The sequence below is a fragment of the Ictalurus furcatus genome, chromosome 9 (assembly GCF_023375685.1).
Source record: "Ictalurus furcatus strain D&B chromosome 9, Billie_1.0, whole genome shotgun sequence".
Taxonomy (NCBI): Eukaryota; Metazoa; Chordata; class Actinopteri; order Siluriformes; family Ictaluridae; genus Ictalurus; species Ictalurus furcatus.
In genome coordinates this window covers 18,665,199-18,685,391 of record NC_071263.1, presented here as the reverse complement: position 1 = coordinate 18,685,391, position 20,193 = coordinate 18,665,199, and the positions used below count along the sequence as shown (strand labels likewise).

Here is a 20,193-nt window from a genome sequence, read left to right as displayed (position 1 = left end):
TTATGCGGTTTTAAAGGCAAAGGCATACCACATATTGGTTGGGTTTCATTTTCTCTAGCGTACTGTTATATATAGTCTATTGTATTTAAAACTTACAAGTGTCTAAGGCTTCTGAATGTACGTCTGCACGTCTGTGACATTTCCTGTAAATGTCTTTATGATTAGCAACATTTGTATCGACCAAAAACACTATTTATGTGGTAACACCCATCAATCCATCCCATCCATTTTCTATACCACTTATCACACAGGGTCATGGGGAACCTGGAGCCTATCCCAGGTAGCATGAGACACAAGGTGGGGTACACCCTGGACGGGGTGCAAATCCATAGCAGGGCACAATCACATGCACTTTCACACACTCATTCCTACTCTACGGAAACTATGGATATGCCAATCAGCTTTCCATGCATCTGTTTGGACTGGGGGAGGAAACCGGAGTACCCAGAGGAAACCCCCGCAGCTAGGGAGAACATGCTTCTCCGCACACACAGGGCAGCGGCAGGAATTGAGCTCCCAACCCTGGAGGTGGTGTTCACACCCATTTATGTTATACATTTCTATATATGTGTAAAATAGACATAAAAGCCCATGGCATATAAGAAGATGTGTAAAATGTTTAATTAGTGCAAGCAATGAGACTTGCGTCATGAGTCGATATGAGTTTAAATGTCATATCCATAACATCAGAAATGGCCATTACAGTAATGTTGATGATCATTACTAATGATAATACTAATTTAAATTGTAAGATTTATACAGAATAAAAATGAATTTGTACAATCAAATACAAAAGAAAAACTCACACTCACCTTAATTTCCCAGGAGCTGTTACATTTCACAAGTTTAAAGTTCTTTCCCAGATTGAAGCTGTTGCTAATGAAACACACTTTGAGAATCTTCACTGTGCCTACATTCTCAGTGAGCACTTCAGAGCTACCTTTACACTTCTGCTGGGTTTCACCAGGCACTGGATTCCAGGACAGTATTCTGCTGTCTCCAGACATCTCCACATAGGCTGTCATAACAGAGACCTCTTCATCTCAACACCAAATCTAAAGAGGTAACAAGAGGCTTTACACCTTTGAAGAGATCAAGGGTGTGGTATTTCTCTTCTCAGAGAAATGGTAGAAGCATTACGAAGACACAAGTGTTGCATAACAGACGTTAGTCTGGCATTACAAAATTCAGGCTCACTGACATGCATCCTGATATTCCAACACGTCAGCACATGACATAAACCATACTTCATAATGACTCCCACAGAGAACATTTATAATAAGGGGAAATAAGCATTCAGACATGTTTATTTTTGATATTTAAGATACTTACAGTGTCTTAGTGTACGTATTTTGAGTTTGTACTTATAAATAGGAAGCAAAAAAAGTATGTATTCATAAGCATAAACAAATACATGTTTTTAAAAATGAAATTGAAGAGAATTGAAGGGAAAAAAAGTATTTAGACACCACAAATTACCAGCATTAGAAACAAATAATTAGGTTTTTGCAGCATTGTGGTTCAGTTTTGGCCTATTCCTCTTGGCAAACTGTCTTCAGTTCCCCACAGTTACGATTAGTCCCGCTGATGGACTTGCAACTTGCAAGATCCTCTATAAATTCTCAGTGGGATTCAAGTCAAGAAACTGGCTAGGCCATGCAAAGTCTTCTTGGGTTATTCTGGCTGTGTGTTTGGGGTCACTGTCTTGTTGAAACATCCATATTCTCCCCAGATTCAGTTTCTTGGCTGATTAAGTTCTCTAATATGTCCCAGTACATCGCTCTGTTTTTGCTTCCTTCGATGACATGTAAATGCCATTACCATTTGCAGCCCCATATCATGACTTCACTCTGAATTTGGTGTTCGTGGGATTGTACACACAACCCTTCTTTCATCAAACATGGTGAGAGGAATTAACACTAAATTGTTCTGTTTTTGTTTTGTCTGACCAGAGTACATTGTTCCAAAAGAGTTTTGATTTGTCAATTTTTTTTTAGACGTGTATCTCTCTGCTTCTTTTTAAATAGGAGTTTTGCATGGGGTGTAGGAACCAAGATGATTGCATTGCAGTGCATTGCTTATTGTTCCTTGCGTATCAGTTCTTCCTGCTGCTTTCAGCTCATCCAGCAACTCTTTTCGTGTGACTGCTTAATGATTAGTTTCCACCAGCATATTATCGAACCAATTGAGCTAACGAAATGTTTAATGCATTTGCTCTTTGCTGTGGCTCTGTAGCTTTTTTCATTTGAGTGTTGTTTAATTATGTTGTCCCTGAGAACTTTCGGAAGCACTTTCGCCGCAATTGTTATTTGTGCATGAAATCTTCCTAAACAGTGGCAGCATCCTTTATAATGACACCAGGTACAATTTGCAATTTTTTGCAGCATCTAGAAATGGATTTATTTTTATGTAACCCTTACATATATTTTTAATATAGTGTCTGAATATGTTTTATTGTTTGTTTTTTGTTAACATATATTTGTTTATTCTTATGATATTATCTGTGTGAATTTGAAGTGGATTTTTGAGCTAGAAGTATATTAAATACCAAAAAATGTGTCTGAATACTTATTTCCTGTCAATGTATATTTCTTTTCAAAAGCATATGGCAAGGACATTAGGAAGTGAAACAGTTTTTTTCACATGGGACCACGTTTTCGGTAAGAAAAGTCATTAGGTATCTGGTGAAGAGGAGTTATTGCTTTGTTTTTCTATATATTTTTTTTCCTGCAACTAGACAAAACAAGCCAAGCAAAGAGAACCATTTTGACAAAAATCTCTCTATCTCTCTCTCTACTTCAGAAATGCAGAGCTGGTTTCCTGTTCACTTCACTTACTACAGACCTGTTGCACTGCCTGTCAGAAAAAAGTTGCAAAATATAGCAAAATCTAAACAAACAAACAAAAAAAACAGCAAATCTTTGATTAAAGACTCTCCAGTTAAAATGCGGTTATAGGTGCAAGCAGCTGAAAACACCCTGCTGTGTGCAGAACTCCTGTGTGTTATCTTGTTACTGTTTGTAGCAAACAGTAATGTTATTAAGCATTAAGCATTTCTAGTCTGGGAACTCACTGCGAGCCAGGCTTGCCAGAACCCCATGATGGATGGACTGACATGTTGGACTGTGGATTCATACACGGATGTGTGAGGTCAAAATTTATCTGTTAAGATTTCTCTGTTAAGTTACGGTGTTTTCCTCTTGTATGGAAACTGAACAGAGGTTGCAACCCAGATCCTGATCCTGCCAGCTGGTTTAATTAGGTCCAATTCCAGCGTACTGAGAATTAAGACTGATACGGTATATACAAGGCATATAGAGTGAGCACCTAAGTGGTGCCACTTCCAGTACCTTAAAGTCCCTTGTTAATGTGGCCTTTGACATCTGATACATGTAGCTTGGTTGCCTCTTGTTGTATATACAGTTGTATACACAGTTATATACACAGTTATTAGCTAAGCACACTAAAAATATCATATTCATGGTTTATTTTGTAGTGTAAGCACATCATCTAAACAGCACATGATCTTGTACTACTTCTGTTCTTTAAACAGACGTAATAAGCACATAATAGAGAAAATGTATTTGCTGACAAAATGCATTTCTTATATGTATAAATATGAATACGCGTACTGTATATTGGCTTTGGAAATGCATAATAGTGAAAATTCACAGAAATGTGTGAAATGGATTGTCTGTAAGTATTTAGGATTTCGCTACGTTTCAGGTTTTGACCGAGCCTCTCAGGTTTTTCTTGAGTTAAAATGTGCATGGAACATGGAGTAAACCCATCAGCATTTTTCCAGTTTAAAGACTTCAGCAATTGTTAATTTGCATATCAGTCACTCATATATTCAAATGTGTTTGTGTATTTATTTATGGGATTAAATCGGAGAAGTACACAATGTCAGACATAACGGTACTTATAATAGTAGCCTACTTACTAAAAAGGGAAATTAGGTGGGCCCCAAAAGTATTTTTATTTTCTCCTGAACCACAAACTGTCCATCCTTGCTTTAGAGGCCTTATTGGGCTTAACTAGTATAATTATTTTAGCTTCACGACAAATCTAGCTTACATTTACACTTACGCTCATTTCAAACTCAAACCTAAACAAGCTGACAAAGAGCACTTCCTTTCCAACTGAAAGGCATAGCTTAAATACACAGTAACCCAAACACAATTTCAAGTATCTTAATTACAAATGGAAAATGGTGTGCTGGTCCAATACCTACTTAAAGTACACACAAAGTATGTGTAAGGTAATCTAAATCACACCAATATAGTATGTAATGGTTTATCGTTTTGTTTTGTTTTATTAAAGTGATAAGTGGCGAAACAAAACGAAATGTAAGATTGAAACAGGATACTTTAATTACAGCAGTTGAGTACCTTTAGTAATATTTGTAGATAAAAACTCCTGGAGAGCAGAAGTAGGGCGCAGAAATCCCTCTGTTCGTTCAGAAAAAGATTTGGGTTGAATTTTATGGACTACATCTTTACAGGCACCTAATGACACGCAGGTCACGTGCGTCAGTCTGCTCAACGATCTTCAAACGCATCATTTTGTTTCTACAACAAATATTTTGTTACTTTTTTTCACTTCCCGTAAAAAATAAATGTAAAAAAATGTTTTAACTAAAAAATATTACCCGTGAGACCGTTGTGAAAACCAAAGGAGATAATGAGTACAGTTACATGAAGAGGACATGAAATCCTCATAACTTCCTGTGTGTTTACGAGTAGTGAGACAGGTTGTGCCTTATCTAAACAATTTAACGGTAAAGCCAATTCACAACAAAACAAAACAAAAAAACAAACGTACATCTGACTGACCTGTTCAAAGCTGAATCGAAGACATTTCTTCTCCGTGTTCTTGTTTTTTTGTTTGTTTGTTTTTTAAATTTGGCTGTGTAACTCTACCCAAACAGCAGGTTGGTGCCTTTAGTCTACTAAAGACTGTAGCAGAATAGTACGTACCCTCAGACACATGCTACGGTGCTAAACAGGATGAAAGAACAGTACGCCACCATACTATTATAACAGCATACTATTTATTGCGACAGTTTGCGGCTGTGGACGCAGATAGAAGCCACACCCCGGTTTCTTTATAAACTTCCTTATTTAAGTGCAGTTTCTGCCTTGCAGCTGCTATTTACTTCATTGTGCGTTCGTAGTTAGAGATGCCGTCTGTACTTGCCTTATGGTATGTATTATTCGTTGTGATTAAGAGTTTAATCAGGCTACCAATCTATGGGTCTCCTTTAATCCCTTTTATGCTGAGTTACTGGGCTTTCACCTTGGTTCCTCTGGCAGTGAATCAAAGTGTGTGGCTTTGGAACAAATGGGTAATGTCAGAGAGATGTTAATGTCTCAAACTACAGACAGGTAACTTCCTAACAACAAACCAACTCAGCTGAACATTGAAGAACCAATAGCCTGATAAACAAGATTTAGATTTATCACTGGTATACACTTATATTGTTAATTAAAAGTGCAATAATCCTCTTTGGTGCTTGGATAGAGTTCTAACTTGGCTTTTATTGCAAACGTTTTTGTACAAAAGGGCTACAATGCCACCATGTGGAGTAATGATGTGGTGCAAACAATATTGACTTATTTCATAACAGTTTGTGAATATTTGGGTGACCAAAACCACTCCCTGAGCAAAAAAGATAAAAGGTAACAATTTGAGAAAAGTCTGTTACACAGGAATACTTATGAAAATGATTTTTTTTTTTGGAAAAAATGTACAAACCTTTCCGGAGGCTACTCATGGTCATTATGTACCTGTTATTTATTGAAAGTATCTGTAATTTTTTTTTCCTTAGATGAATTGACAGTTGAGTCTTTCACTAAGTATTTACAAGTACCATTATATGCAATTCACCACTGAAAGTAAGTTTTAAGTCTGAAGTTGAAGAAGCATAGTATTACAACCCTAAATTCTCTGCAGTCTTAAGAAAGACCATCTCAAGCACAGCCTTTTCCTTTCATTCAGTGTGGTTTAAATTAACTTTACAAATAATACACTATCACTGAGCATAGTACAAAGTATCATTGAACATAGTACAATTATATGCTGTGTTCATCAGGTGCAAGTACCATAATGTGTGTTGCTTCAGCAATACATACTCACTAAATTACTAAACCACATGAGGTATTATGTGAGGAATGAGTAAGAAGTTCATTATTACCTCATGAATAGCATGTTCAGTCACAAAAAATTTAAGAATGAAGGCCTCTTGATCTTACTCTTACTATTACTAATTCTGTAAAAGCTACATGATTTATATTTGCTTTGCTTCATGATGATTTATCTATATTAATATATATATATATGTTTATTTTTTCAAAAATGCTCAATTACATGACTGAAATGCAGAATGTGATGAAATTAATATAGGCTGTTGTTTAAGTTTATGTCTTACACATCAGTTATTCCCCCCATTTCAACCAAGGGAATCTTAACAAGCATATTTTTATTATGCAGATTTTTGTATAGTTTAATTGAAGCACATTAACAGAAGTTTGTCCACAACTGTCGTAATTCTGGTCTACAGGCGGGTTTTGCAATGAACAGCACAACACTTAGGTTGAGAAAATAGTTTGTGGTTATGCTCAGGAAGCCTCAGAGCATAGAAAGAAAAAGACTGCATTTCCTGAACTTCCTTAACCACCCCCCCCCACCACCACCACCACCCCCCTAAGCTGTCAGAAATAGAACGAACTATAGGAGATACATAGAATTCCTTACTCAGCAGTACATATGTTGACTTCCTCTGTTTGGCCAACATCTCGACATCAATTTTTAGTGGTCGCTTTTTTAAGATGATGTGTGTGTAGACGGCGCTGGATGTGTTTGTCTCTGCCTTTACTGACTTGGCTTACAAAATGGACCAAACTTATTGAAAGCAGAGAGCAGAGGTAAGACTTGTCAGTGATCATTTTGCTGTGGTACACTTCAGACAGTCATTTACAAATGGTGATTATTTAACACATGTTTCTGATTAGCCATTACCATTGCAATTTAGGTATTAATATTATGGAGTAATATGCATATAGTGGGCATGCTTATTTTTTGGTTATAGTGTTTAGTCACTGTAATATATGTAATTGAAGCCGTTTAATTTGTAAGAGCTACAAAAATTTTTAAACTATTTTAAACTACTATGAGCTGAGGTGTGTGTAGCTATATACTGGTATTAATTAAACGAGCTTGACCAAAATATACTGTTAAGTAAATTTGCATGCACATGTTTGTGTGTGTGTGTGTGTGTGTGTGTGTGTGTGCGCGTGTGTGTGCGTGTGTTATTATATTCAACGTACAGAAGGGTGACAAATTAAAGGAACAGTAACATAAAGTGTCTCAGTAAGGTGCTGGGTTGCCATAAATCAACAGAACAGCTTGTGCTTCAGCATTTAAACCTGCTGCTATGAATTTCATATATATATATATATATATATATATATATATATATATATATATATATATATATATATATATATATAAGTTTTATTTTATTAAACATGATATGTCTATGATAAATTTACAGACAAACTGGTGGCTATGTTATGTTCTAGGATTCTACGAGGCATTTGTTTGAGTGTAGTCCTGCATTTATTTGAATCAACTTGTCCCCTTCAAGTGAAGGGTCACTACAAATCAGTACAAAGTTCTTCTCTCACCTTTATGCTGTAATGAAATGTTTCTATCCTGATGGGAATAGTCTCTTGGACACAGGTGGTGTCCCCATTCACAGGGTATGGGGGCGCACTGAATGGTTTGATGAGTATGCAAATGATGTAAATCATACGCTATAGTCTTCACATTCACCAGATCCCAATGCACCTATGGGAAACCGATGTGGCGGATAGCCCTCTCCACCACCATCATCAAAACACCAATTCAGGGAATATCTTTTAAAAGAAACTCTTCAGTATATATAAACTTGGAGAATCAATGCTAATGTGCATTAAAGCCATTGTGGAAGCTTGTAGTGGCCCAACCGCTTGATTCTGTATATCCTGTATATTTAGTATATTTTAATACAAGGCATTTATGAATTGTAGTAACTACATAGTAATTAATAACAGTCATAGGTAAGCAAAAGTAGACAAGAGTAGACCATTGTATTAGGTATAACTTATAAAATAAATAGCCAGTTAACACATATAAATAACTCATTGTTGATAACTTACTTTATTATAACAGTTATCAATATCAATTACTTGTATGTAGCATAAATGTATGTAAAATTGATTGCATGGAACACAGCAACTTCATACTGAACATAATTTTGACCGAATGACAACAAATGAGCTACTAGTGACTGGCAAGTTAGTCAAGTGATTAGATATTTTTGGATTAAGGAAGTGAATGTGTCAGTATAGATTTGGAGAGGGATGCAAAAAGATTACAGACTGTATCAAAATATATATCTGTCATGCTTTCTTGTTAATCATATAATATATGCCTTTTATGTATCATATATGCAATCAAGGTAAAATGGAAAGGTCTTATAGTTGTTCCACTAAGTGGCTGAAGTCTTTGACATTCACTATTCTCTTAGTCACACAGCAGAGTGAACTAAGGATGGAAACTCTCAAAACCGCAAAGCCACTCGAGCCATCTGACACTGACGTTTGATCTGATTCGCAGATCGGCTCAGCAACACAACTATTTACAATACTTTAAAATAAATTTTCCCATTTTTCTCCTTTATCTAAATTATGCCATATTACTTTGAGTACAAAGACTGCTAATGTGACTATACAGTATCCTGGGAAATTGTTGTAGTTCTGGTTATGGTAGTTCGTAATGAAGTGCATACAAAAGTTTGGAAACACTAAATATGTTAGACCAATAGTAAATGACTAAGCAATACTTTAAAATCCTCTTTAGTGGCATCAATAAATTAGCCACATATATTTGTAAATATTATTATTTTAAAAACTCAATTTGTATAAGAATTATTTTTTTTAAAGAAAATGTTGATTTGTGCAGCCAGGATTTCAAAGGTTTATTGGTGATCTCTGTATTAATGGCACAAGGTAACATGTACACACACACTTGCCCTCTTTTTTTGCTTACAGGCATGTATGTATAAATATAATTTTTTAAATCTACAGTACTCTGCAAAAGTATTAGACACTTCAAGAAATGCTGTAAAGCAAAGATGCCTTCAACAATAATTAAATTAATTGTGTCTACATAAAAGTCAATATTTTTTGGTGTGACGACTTTTTGCTTTACAAAATGCACCAGAAGTCTCAGGTACACTTTATGCATCTTCGAGAATCTCCCGGCATTCTTAAGCAGACTGAACAGCCTTCATTATGTTTTTTGGCTAAAACGTGGTGTATTATGCAATATGTTGCTTTCTGTACTGACAAACAAACACTGTTCTGTAACATTTAGGTTGGAAAAGTCATTTTTGGACATCTAAAATGTTTTTGTACTGACTCAATAATGCCATAAATGATTTCCATTAATGCAATAAAGTCAATAAATAAACATCTATAACAAAATTTGTATTTTAAAAAATCAAGGTAAAATTAAGGTAAGACTTTTGCACAGTACTGTACATATCATAAGTAGATAAACCTCAAATTGTCATTTAACTATTCAAACTAATGCACATGACAGGAAGTAATAGAATAGTACATGTATAAATTACATACATATTCTTGAGTGTGGGTGAGAGAGGAAGTCTCGGACTGAGTCATGGTGTGACTTAAATGAAGGCACTAAAAAGACCAACATACAGAACACACACCGTTCTTTTTTTACTTGTGGACAAATCAGATTGATCTGTATTGTAAGATTATAATTTCTTATATATTTTTGGAAAGACTGAAAAGACTACAATGTTTCAGTTTTTTTAGATGAGCATTCATGATAGCATACCTGCATTCATGATAGATACCATTTTCTCGTTATTAATGTATAAGCATTTTATTAGGTGGCAGAGTAACTGACTGTGATGGCCATTGGGTCATACAACCATCCTGAGAGATTGTTTGCCTCTCATGTACCTAGTTTTGCTTGGTTATCTTGCAAGCTCTCATACAAGTTTGGGTTTGCTGTATTTTAAAACATTTTGGTAAAACTATTTGGGCAGAGATGGTGTTCGAATTAGGGACTCAGATTTGTGCATGAATGCTTCTAGACATGACTTGACCTAGAGTAAATACTCTGGAAAGTTGACCCTGGAAAAAAACAAATACTTTTTAGCCTAGACTTAAAGATTGAGATTGTGTGTGAGTCCCAAACATTTATTGGAAGGCTGTTCCACAACTGTGGGGCTTTGTGTAGATTTCATTATTCTAGATACCAACAAAGGACCTTCACCTTTTGATCAAAGCAGGTGTGTTGATTATAAAAGATCAAAAGTTCACTCAGGTACTGTGATGTGAGACCATCCAGTGCTTTATTGGTCATTAGTGGTATTTTATAATCAATGCAATATTTTAATTGAAGGCAATGAAGAGTGTATAAGACAGGGGTTATAATGGCAGCTATGAAAAGTTCCCTTGCCAGCCTCTCCATTATCCTCTCTGTTGATGTAAGCTTTGCCACTTCAAGAAACCAAAAAGTTCAAAGTTCTTTATCTTGAAGGTTCTCCCATGGCAGAAACCTTACTGGCCATTATAAAGCATTGACACCCAAGACTCCTTCCATAAATGTTAAATAAACATGTCCTGAACAGAGAGGGTAGAATAATTTTTCTACGTTTGTTACATATAATGTTTAAAGTTTAATGTAATTTTATGAGGTGAGGCTGTACCTTGTACAAATTGTGTTTCAATTGTCCTAGCGATAACATAGCAGTGTTTTACATATGTAAAATTAAATGCTTCCTGATAAGGATTTGAGTCTTAACCAAAGTTCATGTCTAAAGACTTGCGATTTGACTCGGACTTTGCACCTGAGGGATGTGAGTTTTGATTTGGGCTTGCATAAAGTTCATTCATGTAAAGTGTGAAGTTTCGCTAATATTTCTCCTATAATTGTATAATATTTCTTACTGACATTAACCTCTTATATCATCCCAGAAATGTTTGTTTGTTTTTTTTCTTTCCATAGGGAATGACCCGCTCTTCTACATTCAGCTTTTATGCAACACATACCTGGAAAATGATCATGGAAATATTTGTTTTTCATCTTGAGTAAATACAGTTAAAATCAGTGCAATTAAATAGTCTGGCTAAATTAGCTCTATAAGGCCAGAAAACGAAGAACATTAAAGGTTAGAATCATTGACTGATCTCTATTTCCAATATGACAGAGAACCTATATGAGATTAATGACCTAACTAATGGCAGTAACAGCTTAACTCTTACAAGATCTGGTTATGGTATACATAGTACATCATTACAACCATCACCAGTGTCTCCACATGTTAACCAAAAGTATATGCCATCCCCTACCACTCCACAAAATGAGCTTTCTCCACTACTTGAAATATCACAAGATGAAGGTTCTTGGGAACATAATCAGCTTGAGAAGTCAGCATCTTCCATGTTAAATGAGACTATGAATTCCTATTTTGTCTACCCCTTTAATGTTGCTGAAGCTTTACACGGACTGGATTCATTTTCCAAGGCCTTTCCTGGAAAAAACCCAAATACTGTTTTTGGTAACAGTGTAGGGGAAAAGAATTCAGAAGACAATCAAGTGTCAGAGATTTTGCTGTCACCCCAGAGAGGAACACCTTCAGCTGCGTCAGATAGTGAGCCCTTTAGTCCTGTAACCATGCAGAGTAATTCACAGCAGTGCCATAATCAGCTAATGCATCATCCAATAGACAGCCAAAATATGGCTCATAATCCCTACCAAAGCCACCAGCAATATTATGGATATCAACATCACAAACCACAGCTGAGAGAGAACAATCCAGTGCCGTTATACAAGGTACCCTTCTATAAGTCGCAGAGCCAGTATGTTCTCCAGCCGCATGGAAATCAAATCCATCAGCAGCAGCTTACTTCTTATTCATTAGCCCAGCAAAAGCAGCAAATACCACTAGATGTTCAGGAGGGCCATGAGTCCATTGGATCACCAACCGATAGCTACACTGAGGACTATAAAACATCTGAGCAAACAGTTTTCCAGGCTGGTCTACAAACTTCCCATTTCCAGGGGTCACAAAATTTTCTCTCACTTTCCCACCAGAGTAATCTCTACCAGCAGCAGCAAACTAATGAGCTATCACACTCATTCCCTTTTAAGCAAAATCCTTCTTTTGAAGATCACTTGGGATCAGTAGACATGCCAGGATATTCCAATCTAAAGGAGGAGGTTTATATGGATTTAAACTACCACCACAAACAGGAGGATTTCTATAGTTCCCATTATCAAAGTGTGGGGTCAGGGGCCAATCAGACTGCTCCGTCACCAGCTCTGAGAGGAGGAGTATTTCATCACCTTAACTCTTACAGACCACCTTGTGGACAGGTAGTGCATGAAAAAAAATAGCTCTATGGTTCTGTTATGATTAAATTGAGGCAAATTTTTACCAGTGTCTGCCTTTCTTTCCATAAGACGCGCTCATCAGATGGCCAAGAGGACCAACTTTTATCCTACTACAGGTTGGACATACACATTATTAGGAATTTATTATGAAATAATTTCGCAATGGATTTTAAGTTTTCATGCCTTGATTTTAGCTTATTTTGGGTGTATTTTTGTTAGGACTGAAGCACTGAGACCTGAAGGGGCAAAAACAAAGCTGAAATGCATTTTATGCCTCCGTGAGTTTAAGAGCTTGCCAGCTCTTAATGGCCACATGCGTTCCCATGGCGGATTCAGGACACATCCCACAACACTCAAAACTGTAAGACCATTTACACTGGATTACTATTATAATCAAGACATACAGTCAGGTCCATAAATATTTGGACAGTATCACAATTTTGCTAATTATGCCTCTGTACACCACCACAATGGATTTGAAATGAAGCAATCAAGATGTGATTAAAGTGTAGACTTTAAACTTTAATTCAAGAGTTCAACAGAAATATTACATTAACGTTTTAGGAATTACAGCCATTTTTATATAGTCCCTCCATTTTCACAGGCTCAAAAGTAACTGGACAAACTAACAATTATAAATAATAGTATTGTTTTTAATACTTTGATGCAGTCAATGACTGCCTGAAGTCTGGATCCCATGGACATCACTAAATTCTGTGTTTCCTCCCTTGAGATTCTTTGCTAGGCCTTTATGACAGCTGCCTTCAGTTTCTGCTTGTTTGTGGGACTTTCCGTCTTCAGTTAGTGAAAACCATGCTCAGTTGGGTTGAGGTCAGGTGACTGACTCAGCCATTTAAGAACATTCAATTCCTTGCCTTAAGAAGCCCTTAAGTTACTTTTGCAGTACTTTTTGGGTCATTATTCATCTGTACTGTGAAGCTCTGTCCTTTTAGTTTTGCAGCATTTGACTGAATCTGAACAGAAAGTATAGTTCTGTACACTTCAGAATTCATCCCGCTACTTCTATCAGCAGTCACATCATCAATAAACACCAGTGACACAGTTCCTCCACCATGTTTGACATATTATGTGGTATGCTTTGGAACAGGAGCCCTTCCTTTCCTTCTCCATACTCTTCTCTTCCCATCATTCTGGTATAAGTTAACCTTGTATCAGAACTAGGCAGGCTTTTTTAGAGGTTTTTATTTTTTTTAGTAAAGTCTAATCTGGCCTTTCTGTTCTTAAGTGTTATGAGTTGTTTGCATCTTGAGGTAAACCTTCTGTATTTACATTCATTATGGCGTCTCTTGATTGTAGACTTGACGATAATACACCTACCTCCTGCAGAGTGTTCTTGACTTGGTTATCTGTTGTGAAGGGGTTTTTCTTCAACATGAAAAAAGAATTCTTGTAATCCATATTAGTTGTCTTCCATGGTCTTCCAGGCCTGAGCTCACCAGTGCATTCCTTCTTTTTAAGAATGTACCAAATTGTTGATTTAACTAAAGCTTCTGCTATCTCTCTGATAGGTCTGTTTTGTTTTTACAGCCTAATGATGGCCTCCTTCACTTGCATCGACGCCTCTTTAGACCGCATATTGAGAGTTCCCATGAACCGCTACCAAATGCAAATTCAACACTTGGAATCAACTCCAGACCTTTTATCTCTTTAATTTGTCATGAAATAACGGTGAAACTGACCACTACTGGCCATTAAACTGCTTAGCAGTCAATTGTCAAATTACTTTTGAGCCTGTGAAATCAGTTAATGCAATGTTTTTGTTCAACCCCTTGAATTAAATCTGAAAGTCTTCAGTTAATTCACATCTTGATTGCTTCACTTTAAATCCATTGTGGTGGTATACAGAGGCAAAATGACCAAAACTGCATCACTGTCCAAATACTTTTGGACCTGACTGTATCTTTTAAAGCAGTTCTTAAGAGTCTGGTACATTTCATCAATAAACATGGCCAAGAACTGCCTACTTTCACAGAAAGAAGCAACTAGACATGGCAGATGACAAACCACAGATCTTTTCTTACAGTCCATCAGCAACAGCCATAGATGCCGAAAACCACAAGAATTACAAGACTTAGCTTTTTTTCGTTAACTTTGGTATATCAATTAAAACAAACAGCATGCATATTGTGAAGTTTAACACATCAGAAATGTGCAGTTGACTCCTCAACTTTTCCCACAGCATCACTAAAATGTAATGGCTGCAATTCCTCATTGTACCATGGTCATCATACCTATGCTACTGGCCCTAGGTCTATTACAACATTCAAAACTATAGTATTATGTGAAGCATTCTGAGCACTGTTGTCGTCCCAGGATAAACCAAATATTTTCATAAATGGTTCAGTATAAAATGTTTTTAAGAGAATATAATTTATATAATTCAAGTTAATATAATTAAGTAAGACTTAATCATATTTAGTTCTTATTGTAAATTTCTTTTTCTTAGGTTTCCTTACAGACTGATGAACAAATTCAGCTATCTAAAGAAGTAATTCCAATTGATCCCATGGTGTTCCCTGTCTCTGTTCCTGTAAAGGATTACTCAGTTCCCTCCAGGCTTCCAAATAACTTTCATAACTACCTGAGACATACTGATTTGGATGACTCAGATGAGAGTCGTCCACAGCGACAAAAGGTTCTCACTTCACGTGTGAGTTTAATTGCTCCCAATTTCCCTATAAAAATCATTCATCAATTTTTCAAAAAATGGGCCTCAGTTATCAATCTTTGATTATAGTTGTGTGTAAATGTTTGCATAAGTCAAATTGAACTAAAAAATTAAGCCGGATTTACAAAGTTTCATAAATGCTGATTTTCTTCATATTTGTGTGTGTATGTTGATAAAAGGCAATCACCTGTAAATTACCGGGCGCTTACAGGTCACAGCTGATTTGTGGTTGGTGACGCCTATAAAACTACATAAAAGGGCCAAGTTCACAGAGCAAAAAGTGCAAAATGGCCACTAAACAGCCAAAAAAGCATTTTGACTCAGTATATCCAACTGAGTCACCACCAGAAAAGGCCAAAATATGAAGAGAAATGACAGAGATGAATTCGGTATCATCCATCCATTTATAAATTATACCGGTCTCTATATATCCATTGCCTCATAACTGCATCATGTGCTTTGAATAATATCAATTATGCGATGTGCACTACCTCAGCTCAGACCATAGCTCATTGCAAATGATAAGATTTGAAGATGATCAATCAATGTGTATATTAGTTATTATCTCCTTAATACCAATTTTTTTTGGTAAACTCCTATGAATGATTTACACATAAATTAGTTCATATCCAGCTTGATGAATGAAGCCTAATCTCAGTGTATGGGTCAGCAGAGTGATCTAAAAAAAATATCTCCATTACCCTTAAAGGTACAGAAATATTGCTAATTAAAGAAATTTTACAAATTCAAACATTCTAGGTAAAGAGTTCAGTAGGAGTTGGAGAATGTGCAGCAAAGCAAGAGAAAAAGCGGTATCGCCACTGCCTGGTGCCACTTGTAATTTCACCATGTGACGCTGGTCTCGAGTCCAGAGGGCCGGTGCTTTTCCAGAGCCAGCTGCGTTCACCAGGCAGCTGTGGAGATGACGTTCCATACACTCCTCCACCGATGCTCAGCCCTATACGTCCTGGCTCTGGCCTTTTCAGTAGTGTTAATGCAGGGCACCCATGCACTGAAGCACAGAATGTTCCACGAGTTCACTTGTGCAAGGACAGTAAGTGTCCACTTAGATATTTATGTCATTGAGACACACACATACACACAAACACAAAAGGAAGATAACATGTGTCTTTAATGCTTTTAATGTGTCACAGGTGAAAAATATGACTGCAATGCAACATTAGATCCAGGGGATAAATCAAGTAGCATTAAACCGTAAGTAGAAACAACAAATTAATAATAATAATAATAATAATAATAATAATAATAATAATAATAATAATAATAATAATAACAATTGATCTATTACTGCTAGATGGCAGCATAAGTTAAAACTAGTTTTTTAAAAATATATTTTGCAGCCGGATCAATATTGGTTGCGATTTTCAAGCAGACATTCCAGATATTCAGAGTCGCTCTAAATTGACAAAGGACATCCATAAGGCAAACCTGCTGTGGACACCCTGTTATTTGGATACCCCTGAGAAGCAGCAGAGAGGTAAGCTCAATTAAGACACTGTAAATGTAAAGAATTTTCCACTGAGCAATTAATTAATGTAGGAATGCTGCTTTTACAAAATAAACTGTAAGATTTTCTGATGGCCAATTTGCACTTCTGCCTGATCCAAGTGGATGATCTTCTGAAGATGGCATGTTCCAGTGTGCTTCCAGGAGGAGGGATGAACACAGAATACACTCTTCATTGTCTTTTTGAGTGTAGTGGTGATATCATGGTGAGAATGTCTGATTAACTTAAATATAAGCACTATTTTCAGGACTAGCTTTATTAAATGTTGCTATTTTGCATGTGGTTTTTAAATCATTTTTCAGACAACCCTGGAGAAACTACTCTCACTGACAGCACTGAATCATGTATCCAGCCGTCACACAAATTACCATTATGCTGGTATTTGACTGCATTTGTGTCTTCTGAAATATGTGGACTTGTACTGTAGTTAATTTGTAGTAGTCAATAATCGTCTCCTCATAGTATTCTATAAACATTACTAAGTATATAATGTTAATAAACGATTATAATTTCATAAGATCCATAGTAACATTGTACATATTTGTTTTGGTAATGGTTAATCATGGTCATTCCCTTTTTGATCCTCATGCTATAATCTAGGATCAGATAAATGGACTCTGCAAGAAAAGAGACAACTAAACAAGGCCCTATTAATTCACAACAAAGATTTTTACCTAATTCAGAAAATGGTAAATACTCTGTGATAAAAACAATACAGTCTACAAAATATTTAGCCATGCATTCTTTCATTGTGCAGACTCTGTTGTAATTAGTGTAGTGATGTAAAGAGATGTGCTTTAATGGTAGGTGAAGACAAAGTCAGTACCTCAGTGTGTCGAGTATTACTACACATGGAAGGAGAAGCTTCGACTGGGCAGGAGATTTAGCACAGGTCCAATAACACCAGGCCAAGTGAAAACGGTGAGATAGCAACATCTTCTCTCTTTTTACACTCACCATGTTTCTGTAGTGTTGTGAAAAAAGTATTCCTTCTCCTGATTTCTTCTGTTTTTGTGTATATCTCATACTAAATTGTTTCAGAAATTAAACCAAAATTTAAGCTAGGCAACCTGAGTAATCACAAAATACAGTTTTTAAGTGACAAACTTATTTACTGAAGCAACTGGATTATGCAGCAAGACAATGATCTAAAGCATAGGAGTAAATCCTAGTCCGAGAAAAAGTGAAAGATCTCCAGTTATCGGAAGCGTTTGGTTGCAATTATTGCTGCTAAAGGTGGCACAACCTTTAAGTTTAAGATTTTAAGTTTAAGGGGGCAATTAGTTTTTCACATTGGTGATAGGTGTTGGATAACTTTTTCTATATATAAAAAAAGTTTTATATTTAATATTATATTTATTTATATATATATATATATATATATATATATATATATATATATATAAAATATTTTATTAAATACAATATATATATATATATATATATATATATAAAATATTTTATTAAATACAATATATATATATATATATATATATATATATATATATATATATATATATATATAAACTGCATTGTGTGTTTACTCTGGTTGCCTTTGTTTCATGTTGTATTTCATTTGAATATCTAAATCTATTTAGTATGCGATATACACAAAAACAGAAGAAATCAGGATGGTGCAAATACTTTTTCACGGCACTGTAAGTATGTGCTTTATTCTTAGCACCTATCAAGCAAAAATCAAAATCAAGCAAACACTGCAATTTTTCAAAATTGCCAAAAAAAAATTTCGTATACTTGGGCCAAGATGCATAATGTGATATCGTCATAATGCACATTCAGCCAAAGCCCTCTTTGATTCACATGCATTGACCATGAATACAGCTAAAAGTACATGTAGCAACAAACATCAATGTGAAAGGCCGTGCAAAATAATTCTGTGCAATTGCTATTTCACCAATTCAAGTTTTCCACAAAAAAACTGCAAGTTGGATTGCAAATTTTGAAAAAAGCTGCAGCAAAATCAAGAATTTTTGCCCGCAACAATCACAAAAAAAACTGTGAAATCCTATACAGACTGACATGTTGTTAAAGTAACTAGGACAATTGTTTCATGCACTGAAGCTGTAAATGTGCGCCAGTAACTTTCCTTTTATATTGTAAGAACTTGTGAACCTATTGGGCTACATCTTGTACTGTTATTCAGTCCCTAGTTGTGGTCTTTATAATTATTACAATGTGCCATTTGCTCTTATAGAATAAGGGTCACTTGAAGGAAGGCAACACCAGACAACCTGCACATGAAACAAAGAACAAAACTGTAGCGCTGGAATTTTCTGAACTGTCTGACAACGTCAGTGGTGCATTAGTTTGTGAAGTACCCAGATCTGGGCCTGTAAGTTAATCTTTACAGTAAACAAGATTCTAATGATAAGGTCACACGAAGACCTGATCTGCCTCTACAGTGAAGCTTCCGGGGCTTTGTTTTATTTCCTGTTAGAAACTGAAACCTGTCTGTTGATTTTGTTGCGTTGGTTTTTAATTGCTCTTCTACATTTTACATTAGGTCTGTATGTGTTGTATTAATATGTAATGTATTTTTTGTTTCTTTTTCAAATCAGATGTTTAATGGGAATGAATGGAACCAAAGTAATATAAGTGGGCTGTGTAATTCTCCAGCTGAACATAACAGACCCAAATCAGCTCAGCACTTTGCACCAGGCTCTGTAAAAAGCTCACCTTCAAACAGTTCAACAAGTGGAGACACTGACTCAAATCTCATCTTCCCCTGCACTGAATGTGGAAAGTAAGATACAGTTGAGACAAGTGAAATTGACATGGAACATTTTTTTCCTAGTTAGTTACATGGTCTGTATTATTTATATCCTTCAGGCTGACACAGTCATTAAACCAGTCTATCATTTTTAACCATGTTTTCACAGAGTGTTTCTTAAGGTGAAAAGTCGCAATGCTCACATGAAGACTCATCGCCAACCAGACGATCCACAGTTTTGGCAGCTTCATAGCCTTCCTGAACAGGAAAACAAGACAATGACACCTGCCAGCCCTACTGTTGGACTACTTCAACTACCCCTAACTCCTCATTCTCTTGCAGCAATAATGGAGACATAAAACCATTATACATTGCAGAAACCCTGCAACAAGCAGAGTGCCTCTTACAGTGCCAGAATCTTAAAGAGTAATATGGTGACCTCTGCTGAACTGGACCAAACTAAGTGGAACTGATGTTTAATGAGTCAGGTGTCAAAATTCTGTCCAAAATATGATTGTTCAGAGATCTTATGAAACAAATGTCTATGAGGCTTATTAATAGTAAGATGCCATTTGTTGGTGTAAACCATGGATCAGTTATTTTAGTCCTCAGAATATCTTTATTAACTTAAAGAGATGCACTATAGATAAAACTGGCCCAACTGGCCAAATGTCATTATACTAGGACTTGTTGTTGTGTCAGGTCTTGCAGTGTATAAAGTGTGTTGTGTGACCAAAAGCACTGTACAAATAAAACAACTACGTTTTA

General features: G+C 35.9%; 2 protein-coding genes across 7 annotated transcripts in view; one reads left to right on the top strand and one right to left on the bottom strand.

The window, feature by feature from the left end:
* ptk2ba (protein tyrosine kinase 2 beta, a) overlaps window positions 1-5,044 on the bottom strand; it is an 18,469-nt gene extending 13,425 nt beyond the window's left edge. For 3 of the 4 annotated variants that reach the window (XM_053632146.1, XM_053632148.1, XM_053632149.1), the window contains exons 1-2: window positions 4,836-5,044; window positions 813-1,055 (exon numbers count right to left, since the gene is read on the bottom strand). In XM_053632146.1, coding sequence (XP_053488121.1) covers window positions 813-1,025 — 213 coding nt within the window. In that variant the 5' untranslated portion in view covers window positions 1,026-1,055; window positions 4,836-5,044. Of the gene's footprint in view, window positions 1-812; window positions 1,056-4,391; window positions 4,572-4,835 lie in introns of all 4 variants that reach the window. The other variant, XM_053632147.1, reaches the window with a different exon arrangement.
* Window positions 5,044-20,193, top strand: LOC128612221 (transcriptional-regulating factor 1). 3 transcript variants are annotated; one of them, XM_053632151.1, is made up of 15 exons: window positions 5,044-5,205; window positions 11,089-12,459; window positions 12,547-12,593; window positions 12,697-12,838; window positions 15,035-15,148; window positions 15,926-16,220; window positions 16,321-16,381; window positions 16,528-16,664; window positions 16,796-16,899; window positions 16,997-17,072; window positions 17,295-17,383; window positions 17,502-17,615; window positions 18,910-19,047; window positions 19,274-19,458; window positions 19,595-20,192. In XM_053632151.1, the coding sequence occupies exons 2-15, from the start codon at window positions 11,284-11,286 to the stop codon at window positions 19,782-19,784; spliced, it is 2,868 nt and encodes a 955-aa protein (XP_053488126.1). In that variant the 5' UTR covers window positions 5,044-5,205; window positions 11,089-11,283; the 3' UTR covers window positions 19,785-20,192. The 3 variants fall into 3 exon arrangements, with proteins under 3 accessions (XP_053488126.1, XP_053488127.1, XP_053488125.1); XM_053632150.1 differs by lacking the exon at window positions 5,044-5,205 and adding an exon at window positions 6,342-6,926; XM_053632152.1 differs by lacking the exons at window positions 5,044-5,205; window positions 18,910-19,047 and adding an exon at window positions 6,341-6,926 and having other exon boundaries at window positions 19,595-20,193.